The sequence below is a fragment of the Sorex fumeus genome, unplaced genomic scaffold, assembly GCF_029834395.1.
Source record: "Sorex fumeus unplaced genomic scaffold, SorFum_2.1 ptg000037l, whole genome shotgun sequence".
NCBI classification, from domain to species: domain Eukaryota; kingdom Metazoa; phylum Chordata; class Mammalia; order Eulipotyphla; family Soricidae; genus Sorex; species Sorex fumeus.
Genome location: NW_026606094.1, coordinates 56,326,346 through 56,339,538, shown reverse-complemented (window position 1 = coordinate 56,339,538; position 13,193 = coordinate 56,326,346). Strand labels below are relative to the sequence as shown.

The window sequence follows — 13,193 nt, the reverse complement described above, 5'->3', positions numbered from 1 at the left end:
TAAAAAGAAACCACAGCATCTAAAAGGAGAGAGAGAATAAAAGGGAGTGTGCTGCCACAGAGGCAGGGTGGGATGCGGGGATGGGGAGTGGGAGAGATACAGGGATTAGTGGTGATGAAGAATGGGCACTGGTGGAGGGATGGGCACTCGATTATTGTATAACTGAAACCCAAGCACAAAAATTTGTAAGTCTACAACTGTACCTCATTGTATTTCATTAATAAAAAAATTTTAAAAAAGATTAAAAAAAGAAAAATGATTAAACTAAATAAATAAATAGTGGGAAGGAAACAAAAAAATAAATAAGTAGATAAAAACATGTTCTTGGAATTGTTCTTGGTTTGTGATAAGCATATCAATAATAATCACAGTTGAGGAGAGTTTTATGTTCTAATAATTAAGGTAAGGACCTTAATTATCAAGTTGTCAACATGTATACATGCACACACCCAGATTATTTAATTCTCCTACTGATTGTACTGTCAACAAGAAATCTCTTTTAGGGACAGAAAGTAAAGCTCAGTTCATTTTCTGGGAGGGCACTATACTCAGTGGTGGCACTGTACTCAGTGGTGCTAAGGCCTTATTTTGAGATCATATGCTCCGGGGCCCAAACACAGTGCTGGCATCCAAATTTGGTTCAGCCTCATCAAGGCAAGAACTGTCACTGCTGCATGACTGCTCCAGTCCCGACACTCAGTTTTTAAGCTTCCAGAGTAAAAAAGTCCTTAGAGAATCTTTTAATGGCATCCCTGCAGCACCATATTAGGTGATAGTCTACTACTTTATCTAAAATTTTAGAATCCATGAAGTTTGAAATTTTATGATGGTTAATACAGAACTAGTCAGCATATAGAATCTATAATTTCATATATTTTCATGTGTTCATAAAAGCAATATAACTAGTGACATGAGCAAGTATGGAGTAATACAGTTGCCCAAGTTTGAGATCCAGCACAATGGGACTTCCAGAGAATCACTGGCTGCTTCCTGGAAGCCTAGTGTACCACTGGATTGGCTTCTTTCCTCTGTATCACAGAATCTGAGCAATCCGACAGCCTCATTTCCCAGCTTAGTTTCTTCTAGAACAACCTATAGCCACTCAACACCACTTGGGAATCCCAAATTACAAACTAAAATCAGAAAAAATGTTTTGATGAAGAGAGAAATAATTTAGTAGTAAATACCCTGTTGAATAGATCAATGTAATCCAGACAAATTTACTCCTGAAAGCAAGCTGATGAAATAGGTGCTATCAATTTAATTTAAATATACGAAAACTGAGACTTACCATGATGAGATAATATTCCAAGGCACTTTTAAATGAATGAAGTGATTGCAAAAATAGAAAAAACTGCTGGGATTAAGATGCTGAAATAAAGAGGTCAAGTTTTCAACTCATTTGGTAAATAATTACAGAAAGTAAGGTAGTCTTGATGGTCACAAGGGGTTTATATTTGAGGATAGAATTCTACTAAAGAACCAATGACAATAATTATTAGTGAAAACTTAAATGAATCATAGATAAAACATCATAATGGCATAACAAAACAATGGCCAGTCTAATGGATGGTAAGAATTTGACCAGATACAATTTAGATATGTGGTAAATATTACAGCTATTGGAATATTTTGAAAATTTCATAGATTTTATTCATGAAAACGTTAACTACAAATAACTTACATAGAATAGATCCATTAGTACTGAAATGCAACTGCATAAAATTTGATCTGCCAAACACAGCAACAAGTCTCACAATAGAGATGTTACTGGGTTCGCTTGAGCAAATCGATGAACAACAGGAGGACAGTGACAGTGAATATAATGTAGGAAGGATTAAAATGTTTATTTTAACTATAAAAGAAAATTTTAAAAAGCCTATAAGACTTTTCTTTTAAAAAATTTACTAGAAATAGATGTTACATGTATTGTTCCAATTTTAAGGATCTTCTAACATTATATAACTAATTTCTGAGATGAAATAACACTGAAACTCATTTTATGATGGAGTAAATTTTTATAAATAATTAAAGGTGGAGTGAGAAACAAAGTATTTCATGTTAATGAATACAGATGCAATTTCTAAATAAGATTATCAAATCAAATATTCTTTTATGAAAATATTGCTTTTTTATTTTATTTTTTAAATTTTTACTAGTGAAACACCATGAGGTACAGTTGTAGACTTACAAATTTTTGTGCTTGGGTTTCAGTTATACAATGATCGAATACCCATCCCTCCACTAGTGCCCATTCTCCACCACCACCAGTCCCAGTATCCCTCCCACCCCTTAACCCCCCATCATACCCTATCACTGTGGCAGGGCATTCCTCTCCGTTATCTCTCTCCTTTTGAGTGCTGTGGTTTGCAAAATAGACTTTGAGTGGCAGTCTTGTTTGGACTATAGTCTACTCTCATCACCCATTTCCCATCCTGAGAGGAACCTCCCAACACCCTTTATTTGGTGCTCCCTTATCTATCTGAACTGCCTTTTCCCCTACCATGTGCGGCTGTCCACAAAGCCATGAAGTAATCCTCCTGGTACTTATCTCAGCTATTCTTGGGTGTTAGTCTCCTATTTTGTTACTTCATGTCCCCCGGATGAATGCAATCTTTCTATGTCTATCCCTCTCTTTCTGATTCATTTCACTTAGCATGATACTTTCCATGTAGTACCACTTGTATGTAAATTTCATGACTTCATCCTTTCTGACAGCTACATAGTATTCCATTGTGTAGATGTACCAAAGCTTCTTTAACCAGTCATCTGTTTTTTGGGCACTCAGGTTTTTCCACATTCTAGCTATTGTAAACAGAGCTGCAATGAACAGACAACTGCAGATGTCGCTTCGACTATATATTTTTTTCTTTTTTTATTAGTGAAAAACCATGAGGTACAGTTATAGGCTTACACATTTTGTGCTTGGGTTTCAGTTATACAATGATCAAGTGCCCATCCCTCCACCAGTGCCCGTCATCCATCCCCATGGGTCCCAGCATCCCACCCCCCACCCTCATTCCACCCCCCCCCCGTCCCATCCTGCCTCTGTGGCAGGGTATTCCCCCTTGTTCTCTCTCTCTTCTTTTGGGTACTGTGTTTTGCAAGAGAGGCTTTGAGTGGCAATCATGTTTGGTCTATCGACTACTTTTAGCATGCTTCTCCCACCCTGGGAGGACCCTCACAACACCCTTCATTTGGTACTCTCTTCTCTATCTGAGCTTCCTTTTCGCCTAGAGCCTGTGGCTGGCCTTCCATTCATGGAGCAAAATTCCTGGTACTAATCTCAGCCATTCCTGGGTGTTACTCTCCCTTTTTGTTGCTTTATGTTCCCCAGATGAATGCAATCTTTCTGTGTCTATCCCGCTCTTTCTGACTCATTTCGCTTAACATGATACTTTCCATGTAGTACCACTTGTATGTAAATTTCATAACTTCATCTTTTCTAACAGCTACATAGTACTCCATTGTGTAAATGTACCAAAGTTTCTTTAACCAGTCATCTGTTCTTGGGCACTCAGGTTTTTTCCAGATTCTGGCTATTGTAAAGAGTGCTGCAATGAACAAACAATTGCAGATGTCACTTCGACTATACCTTTTTGCCTCTCTGGGATATATTCCCAGGAGTGCTATAGCTGGGTCAAATGGCAGATCAAATTCTACTATATTTTTAAGTGTTCAATTTGGTTATATAAAAGGATTTTAAGAACAGTTTGATAATACAGACATTTATATTTGTATATTTGCATATTTAATTAAAAAAAGAAAAGATTCAAGGCCAGTGAGATAGTATAGGTCTGTGCATCCTGGTTTGAAACTTCAATACTCCATATGATCCCAGGAGTACTGTCAGTCATGACAAGGATCCCAAGCATAGAACCAGGAGTAGTTCCTGAGATTAGCACGCAAGGTCTAAAATAAAAACAAACAGTACAACATCAGAAGAGCGTCCACTTGTAAATGAAGAGAGTTAATATAGAGAAATCTCACACATAAATGTAAATATATATGTGTGTTATTGAAATGATTTTAATTTTTTTATTTTTCTTAGTGAGACACCATGAGGTACAGTTGTAGACTTACAAATTTTTGTGTTTGAGTTTCAATTATACAATGATCAAATACCCAGTATGTGATTGGTACATGAGTATTTACTATATTCCTCATAATGTAAACCAGTCAATGAGAAATAGACTGGAATAATATATTTCAACAATATATTTCAACCTGTATAACAAAGTGTAAATATTCCCAGTGTAGTCTTCAAGGAAATACATGACAATTCTGTGCCCTAAATATCCATGCTCTTATTAAAACATGGCAGGGTTTTAATTAATATTAATACATGTTTTATTTATATCAGCACTGTTAGCTCTGTCCTCCCATTGTTCATCAATTTGCTTGAGCAGGCACCAGTAATGTCTCCATTGTGAGACTTGTTACTGTTTTTGGCATATTGAATACACCACAGGGAGCTTTCCAGGCTCTGCTGTGTGGGCAGGATACTCATGGTAGCTTGATGGGCTCTCCTAAAGTGACAGAGGAATCCAACCCCGCCATGTGCAAGGCAAATGCCCTATCTGCTGTGCTATTGCTCCATAAAAATTTTAGTGGTACTAATTTACACGTAAACCATAACTCATTCTATGTAGTTTATAAAATAATAGAATTTTTTTGATAGAACGGGTAAAGCTTTGAAGATGCTGTTCATGGAAGATGTCATGCATCACCTATAAACTTACAATAACGTACTCAACCCACTAGTAATCAGAGAAGTGTGAGCCTGCAGGAGTGGTACAATACTATTAGCTATTATTATGAAGAAATTTTATAAAATTATTTATATATACTGTTTAAGTATCTCAAGGAATGGACACATTTATCTCTGCTCAGAGGACAATGGTACAGTGGAACACTTTATTTTAAGGTTAGTCTTAACAAGTGCACATGCTCACCTAAATGTTACTTCAGACAATATTAACTATAATAATTATTGTCCCGGGACTGAGATCTCACAAGCCTACTCGGATCAGGGCTGAGCATCCTCCATCCAGATCCTCCAAATTCCAGTAGGCACGGGTCACATCCACCCTGGCGCCATGTAATCCCATCAACAGCCAAGACCCAGAGACTATAAAACTCAGCTCCTGGAAGTGTGTGGTCGCATTTGCAGCCACGCAACATCTTATTATCTCATTCCTACTTTGCACAAACTGGTAGGCTACCGAATGTAACCTGCCCACACGGCAGAGTCTGGCAAACTCCCCGTGGCATACCCAATATGCCAAATACCAGTAACAATGATGGGTCTCATTCTCCTAACTCTGAAAGAGCCTTGAATATGTCACTTTTAAAAAAATTTCAGGCTAGGATGAAGGAGACGTTACTGGGGCCTGCTGGAGGCAGTTAATGAATAACAGGATGGTCGTGATCGTGAATTATTGTCTGGAATAATGAAACACTATAAACACTTAAAATACATAAGATAAATAATGCATTCAAGGGAAATATAGCCTATATAAAGTGTTTATATTCAACACTATGTACTGACAGAGAAATATCTTCGTTATTTATAATAAGAAAAATATTCACAATAATCAATTGGATGATTAACATAAAATGTGTAAAGTAGAATTATATGTATATATAGTACTAAAACATAACATGTTGAGTGATTAATATTTCCTTCATATTAACATTTAAAAAGTGGCTACTTCTGGGTAAAGATGGGTGATATGAAACATTCCAAATAGTTTTATCTTTTTAATTATTCAATTGTAAGAAAAATAGCATGTATGTTTGTATACCTGACTGCATTGTCCACCTTTGTAACTTTTTCAAAGGTAAATTTTGTGGATAAGGCACAGATAGCAAAATCATGCTTACACTTTACTTGATGATCAGCACTGCATGGTCAAGTCAAAAGACAAAGGAAGTCTGTCTCAAGTTTGTCTCTAATTTAGGTCAGAAGGAAACACTTAAACAATTGGGTAGGATCCCCAAATATACTTAATTAATTTTTCCAAGTGATAGAAAAAACACAAAATTGTAAAAAGTATACTTACTACCAAATAGTTACATTTCTATAATTTATATATATAAACCATATATAATTTCTATACTCAAGCGGGCCCAGTAACGTCTCCATTGGAGACTTTGTTGTTACTGTGTCTGGCATATCGAATACTCTCGTATGTTCCAAAATTTTATTACTAAAATTAGATGAAAAAGTTTGGCATATTATATGTCACTTTTGAATTTCTGTGAATTGAATATCACCTCTAGTAGAATATCTTAATAAAAAGATTACAATTTAAATTTGCTTTTAAACTTTATAATTGATAAAAATAACATTTTTTATTTTACTCATCCTAAACTACAGTAGGAAATATATAACTAATATAGTTTTGGTTTTTATAAACAAAAATGCTTTTATTAGGTTAATTTTTAAAAATGCAAAATTTTAAAAGTCTTAAGTACAAAATACCACTTAAAAGCCATAACATACCTATTTTTCAGGTTGAACTTTTTTCGTGATGTGTCTGACTTTCGAGTGTTAGCCTGTGGTGGCGATGGAACTGTGGGATGGATTTTGGACTGCATAGGTAATGAGAACCACCCGGACAGTGTATATTTAAATCTAGTTAAATATATATATATATATATAAATTTTGTTAAAGCATCTATAGTTTTGAAACAATGGTGATGCAATTGATTGGGAAAATGACATTTTGTACTACACACTGCTTACTTTTTCTTTATTTCAAAAGTTAACTGCCAAAACAATCTATAATTGTCTAGAAATCACTTTAATATAATTTTTACGTCAGTCTATCGTGTTTTGTTTATTTCTATGCTCAGGATTTACACCTAACTCTGTTCAATTATATACAGCAGTAAAATATTCTCCCTGCAGTGTAAACTTTATGATTTTATTGGGAAGTATTTTCTCAAACGACATGTTCTTCTGAAGTAGGTTGTTTACCTCAAGAAAGATTTTTACTGTATGGCAAAGTAAATTGTGAATCAGGAAGATCAGTAAATATTATTAAGTCTTTGATAAATTCATCTCAGATATTCATTCACTTTAAAAATCACATTGTAAATCTAATTCTCACCATTTTCTAAATCGTGTGTTTTTCTATACCATATTAAACACTTTCGTCAATTATTTAGAGAAAATTAATAGTTAATTTATTATTATTATTATTATTTGCTTTTTGGGTCACATCTGACTCATGCACCCAGGAATTACTCCTGGCAGTGCTCGGGGGAACATATGGAATGCTGGGAATTGAACTTGGGTCCACTGTGTGCAAGGCAAAAGCCCTACCTACTATGCTATGGCTCCAGCCCTGATAAATTATTCTTTACTATATGATAATTGACTGTATGATAAGTCATTCTTTACCATGGGCTGGAGCGATAGCACAGCATGTAGGGCATTTTTGCCTTGCACGCAGCCAATATGGCCAACCCCAGTTCGATTCCTCCGCCCCTCTCAGAGAGCCTGGCAAGCTCCCCGTGACGTATTCGATATGCCAAACACAGTAACAACAAGTCTCACGATGGAGACGTTACTGGGCCCGCTCGAGCAAATCAATGAACAATGGGGAGACCTTGTTTTCTGTTCTTAGAGATCACTCCTGGAGAACTTAGGGGAACACGGGGTTTCAGCGATTGAAACTCAGTGCTTTACCAGCACTCTGACCCAAAATTCTCCGTGTAATTTAAAATCCTCAGCGTTATTCTCAAAACAGGTTCCAAAAAATTATTATTATTATTTATTTTCCTGCAGAGGGAAAAATGAGGGTTTAGAATTATAATAAAATTTCAGGCAAATCTTTTTACTTTTTTGTCTACGCAACGTTCCTCAATGCAAAATCCACTGTGTTGTTTTCTATCATCATCAATCATTATTATTCTTATTATAGCTAATTTGTGTTTATCACAAGCAGTCTTACTAAAATAATACTCATGTTAAGGTATTTACCTCACATTTTTTTTGAGTCACACAGATTCTTGACATGAGTACTATTGATAACCTCAATTTAGTGAGCATAAACCTAAGTTTTCAAGAATCTAAAAGTACCAGAAGTATTTTAAATATGAATTGGCATCCTGGTCTTGGAATATACATGTTATTCTACATAGTCTTCATTTGAATTTTACAACCTTAGACTGGAGACATGGTTCAGTGGTATAATTCACGTCTCTTATGAATAAGTCCCTGATTTTGATACACGGAACCACAAAAAATAATTTGAGTTTTGAAAGCTTAATTATTAGAAGTAAACATAGTATATATTTGAGGATGAAAGGTAGACACACATCACAAGAAAAGCTGACATGTTCTGAAAAGTTTTTTGAATTTTTGGACCATCAGTTTTCAAAACTAATAGCAAAATATATCACTAATTACCTTTTATAAGAAATAAATAAAATATATTTATTTAACTCATTTCTGTTACTAAACTTATAAATTCCTTGTTTAAAAACAGGGTCCTTCAAATTGTGGGGATAAGTTTTGAAAAAGAATGTTGCTCTATGTATATAAATTGAAACAAAGTTAAGTTTGGTCAGTGCCGTTGAGAATATTTCTTTTCATATACTCAAAAATGCTTAAATAGAAAATTAATACATGCTCCTAACACAATTTTGCTAAGAATTTAACCAGTTCAATCTCTCAACTTTTTTAAAAATGGAAACATGTGCTATTTGCCCTTCCAATAAAAGATATTATTAGTGTTAATAAGCTATATTTAGGGGGAAATCAGATTTAAAGATTTGCTAATTTTAAGAATTTGTTTGCACAATGTCAGAAGGTTCGTGTGGATTCTAAAGTAAAAATAATGGAAAGCCATTGGCCTTGTGAGCTCATAAAATCAATCCTGGGCTATTCTATGATGGTTACATAAATAATTCATTCTCATTGGTGCTTGCATATGGCTACACACTGACTTTAGGAACAGAGAAAGAAGAAAAAATCTGAAGTAAAATATGTATGTGAAAGTTATTTCAAGGCATATGATTTTTAAAATAGTCTATGAAATTCCAGTAAGAATATATTTTCTGCAAAAAAAAACAAATATCATGTGATATAAAGCTTAATTTTAAAATAAACTGCTTATTTCAAGTTTATTTATCTCTTAACATTGTTTACTTTTATACAAAGAGGCACCATGATTAGGAAAATTTTTTACATGGTTATTCCTTGTTAGAATTCAACTGTTTTCAAAATAATTAATTCTTTTATAGGTACCTAGATTTGATGTTTGAAAGGTTTTTTTTTTTTTTTTTTTGCTATTTTGGGTCACGCCCGGCTATACACAGGGGTTACTCCTAGCTCTGCACTCAGGAATTACCCCTGTCAGTGCTCAGGGGACCATATGGGATGCTGGGAATCAAATCCGGGTTGGCTGTGTGCAAGGTAAATGCCCTACCCGCTGTGCTATTGCTCCAGCCCTGGAAAGTATTTTTATAACAATAATTTACACTCCATTCTTTCACATCCATTCTCTACATGTGTATATATAATATGTATTTTATAAAATATGTATATAAAATAGATATTTTACTATATATATTTGGATTACATTTCTGAGAGTTTCACTGGATTAAACTTGATTAAAATTGATACATTTTTTAGCCATTTTAATCTATTTTGAAGATTTTATTCTTTCATGAATCTTGGAAATCCCCGTTACTTGTTTTGAATTTTGGTCATGTATTATGTGTTTCATGTACATACATATAATTTTAATTGATTTATATATATATATATAACATAACATTTTCTATTTATAACTGCCTAGTAAAATGCCTTCATATCAAATATTTATTGTTGTTCTATTTATATGAATAATTTTATTTAATTTACATTTTTAATTCCACAGAAAAAGCTAACGTAGCCAAGCACCCTCCAGTTGCCATTTTGCCTCTTGGGACCGGAAATGATCTAGCAAGATGCCTGCGATGGGGAGGAGGTAATAGAGCTACAACAACTTTGAGGCAATTAAAAACAAAAATGAAGCGTAAATGGTCATTTCTCACACAAAGATGCAAATAGAGCCATATTTCTTTAGTACATAAAAATTTCCATGTGACCATAGCATAAATAATTGCAATACATAACAGCAATAGCATATATGTAAATATATTATATATATATATAATTTCTACCAGTCGTCTGGGCATGGCGATAACATAGTGGGTAGGGCATTTGCCTTGCATGTGGCCGACCTGGGTTTGATTCCTCCGCCCCTCTCAGAGAACCCGGCAAGCTACCGAGAGTATCTCGCCTGCACGGCAAAGCCTGGCAAGCTACCCATGAGGTATTCAATATGCCAAAAACTAACAAGTCTCATAATTTGTTGTGAGATCTTACTGGTGCCCACTCGAGCAAATTGATGAACAACTGGAGAACAGTGACAGTGACAGTGACAATTATTTTCTGGAAGGCAGTTAAGGACACAACATTTGATTTCACGATCACAATCACGACCATCCTGTTATTCGTCGATTGCCTCTAGCAGGCCCCAGTAACATCTTCGTCCTAGCCCTGAGATTTTTTTAAAAGGTGCCATATTCAAGGCTCTTTCAGGGTTAGGAGAATGAGACCCATCATTGTTACTGGTATTTGGCATATTGATTGCACCACGGGGAGTTTGCCAGACTCTGCCATGTGGGCAGGTTACATTCGGTAGCCTGCCAATTTGTCCAAACATTTGATTTAATCAATAATTATCTATTTAAGGTAAGCACATATATGTAACACTGTCCTCCCATTGTTCATCGATTTATTCGAGTGGGCACCAGTAACTATTCTGAGACTTGTTACTGTTTTTGGCATATCAAATATTTCACGGGTAGCTTGCCAGGCTTTGCCGTGAAGGCAATAGCTTGCTGGGCTCTCGGAGAAGGACGGAGGAATTGAACCCGGCTCAGTGGCATGCAAGGCAAATGCCCTACCTGCTCTGCTATTGCTCCAGCCCAAGCATATATATGTATCTGCACTTTAGCACTGTCCTCCCGTTGTTCATCAATTTGCTCAAGAGGGCCCCGTAACATCTCCATTGTGAGATGTGTTGTTACTGTGTTTGGCGTATGGTACGTCACAGGTAGCTTTCCAGGCTTCGCCATGCAGTTGGGATAATCTTCGTAGCTTGCTGGACTCTCCTAGAGGGGTGGAGGAATCAAACCCAGGTCAGCCGGAGCAGCTGCATGCAAGGCAAATGCCCTACCACTGTTCTATCAGTCCAACCCTATATTCCCATACTATAAGTATTGATATTATATTAATATTTGTAAATTAATTTACAGGTGATTTTTGGGGGGCTTTTTGGGTCACACCCAGTGATGCACAGCCAGGTTACTCCTGGCTCTGCACTCAGGAATCACTCCTGGCGGTGCTCAGGCGACCGTATGGGATGCTGGGCATCATACCCGAGTTGGCCGTGTGCAAGGCAAATGCCCTACCCGCTGTGCTATTGCTCCAGCCCCAACAGGTGAATTTGATAGGTAAATTTTTATAAAGTATAAAACTTTAAAATGGGTGAATATATCTATTTTTAATCAATTCCAGGAACTGCATATCTCATCTATTTGAGAGATTTTTTTTATCCCTTTTTATTTTTTGCTTTTTGAGGTCACACTCAGCGATGCTCAGGGGTTACTTCTGGCTCTGCACTGAGGAATTACTCCTCGTGGTGCTTGGGGAACCATATGGGATGCTGGGAATCGAAACCGGGTTGGCCACATGCAAGGCAAACGCTCTACCCTCTGTACTATTGCTCCAATCCCGAGAATTGTTTATACTTTTTTTTAAGTAATGAAAATTAAGAAAAATTAAAAACTGGGGATAGAATCTTAGGAAATATCTGAAACACAGATGAGTGTGATTATTATGATTTTATAGTTTAAGCAATCCAAAAGTTTTATCTTTGAAAACAGTTATGTTGGTATTTCTTGGAATTGTGTATTTGTGTAGGTTGATATTTCTTGGACTATATAGTAGTATGATGACATCTATTCAATTAGTTATATAATTTTAATGTCTATCTTTACTCTGTTTTTTGTGGCATATGGAAATTACCGCATACTTATGTTTAAACTTATGTAGTAAATGATGATAAGCTCCCAAAACATGTATTTTTAATTTCAAAATGCCTTCTGACAGTTACTTGAACAAATATACCATAAATGTGACTTTTTAATCTTTAGAAAATAGTTGGCGTAATAAAATATGTATTCTTTTTATTTTAAACCACTTAGTTTCCCATCACTTTATGTGCTGACACCTCCATAAAAACTCAGAGCCTATGACATTAACTTTTGTCTAGAAATAGATTATTAAATATAGAACAAAGTAGGATTCACAAAAATATGTAAAAAATTATTATTTAAAATATATTTTAAATAACATATTAATTATTATATATTTGCAGGTCGGGTGCTTGCCTTGCATGTAGCCTACTAGATTCAATTACCAATATGTCCCCACAGAGCCTTGCTAGGGATTATCCCAGAGCACAAAGCTACAAGCAAGCCCTAGGAACAACAGGTTGTGGTCTAAAAGAATAAATTTTTAAAAATCTTTTAAGAATGGTTTTAAAATTAGAAGATATATTTTACTTAATACAATATTTCTAATTTTATATTATTTACTACAATATTACAAATTATAAATATTTACTTGCTACAATAATTCAAATTCTATTATTTCTGTCAGCATTCTAATATTATTGAGAAGCTTATAACTTATATTCTTGTACTACGTGCACTAAGTTTTACCAGTTGTCTTATTTAAAACGTTTTTCACAACAAATCTTAGATTTTTTTTAGCAGAACAGGGAACTACTGAGGAAGTTTAAAAGCAAACACAGTAACTGAAGTAAGGTTAGTCTAGTGTTTAACCAAAATCTTTTATCTCCATACATGCATAATTTTTTTTGTTTGTTTTAGGTTAGGGTATTTTTGTTTTGTTTTTGTCCACACACAGCAGTGCTCAGTGGTCACTTACATTAGTCTTCTATGGGATGCCAGAGATTGAGATTGGGTTCACCACATACAAGGCAAGCGTCCTACATACTGCACTGTCTCTCAGTGAATGCAATTAAATCTCAGATATAAGAATAAGCTAGGGGGGGCTGGATAAATAGCACAGCGGGTAGGGTGTTTGCCTTGCACGTGGC

The 13,193-nt window shown here is 35.3% G+C and overlaps 1 protein-coding gene across 3 annotated transcripts in view; it reads left to right on the top strand.

Annotated features, from left to right (window-relative positions):
• The window catches only part of DGKB (diacylglycerol kinase beta), an 808,203-nt gene that overhangs the window by 333,419 nt on the left and 461,591 nt on the right, over nucleotides 1-13,193 (top strand). For all 3 annotated transcript variants that reach the window (XM_056117996.1, XM_056117994.1, XM_056117995.1), the window contains 2 exons: nucleotides 6,520-6,605; nucleotides 9,897-9,986. In XM_056117996.1, the coding sequence (XP_055973971.1) occupies nucleotides 6,520-6,605; nucleotides 9,897-9,986 (176 nt within the window). The remainder of the gene's footprint in view (nucleotides 1-6,519; nucleotides 6,606-9,896; nucleotides 9,987-13,193) is intronic.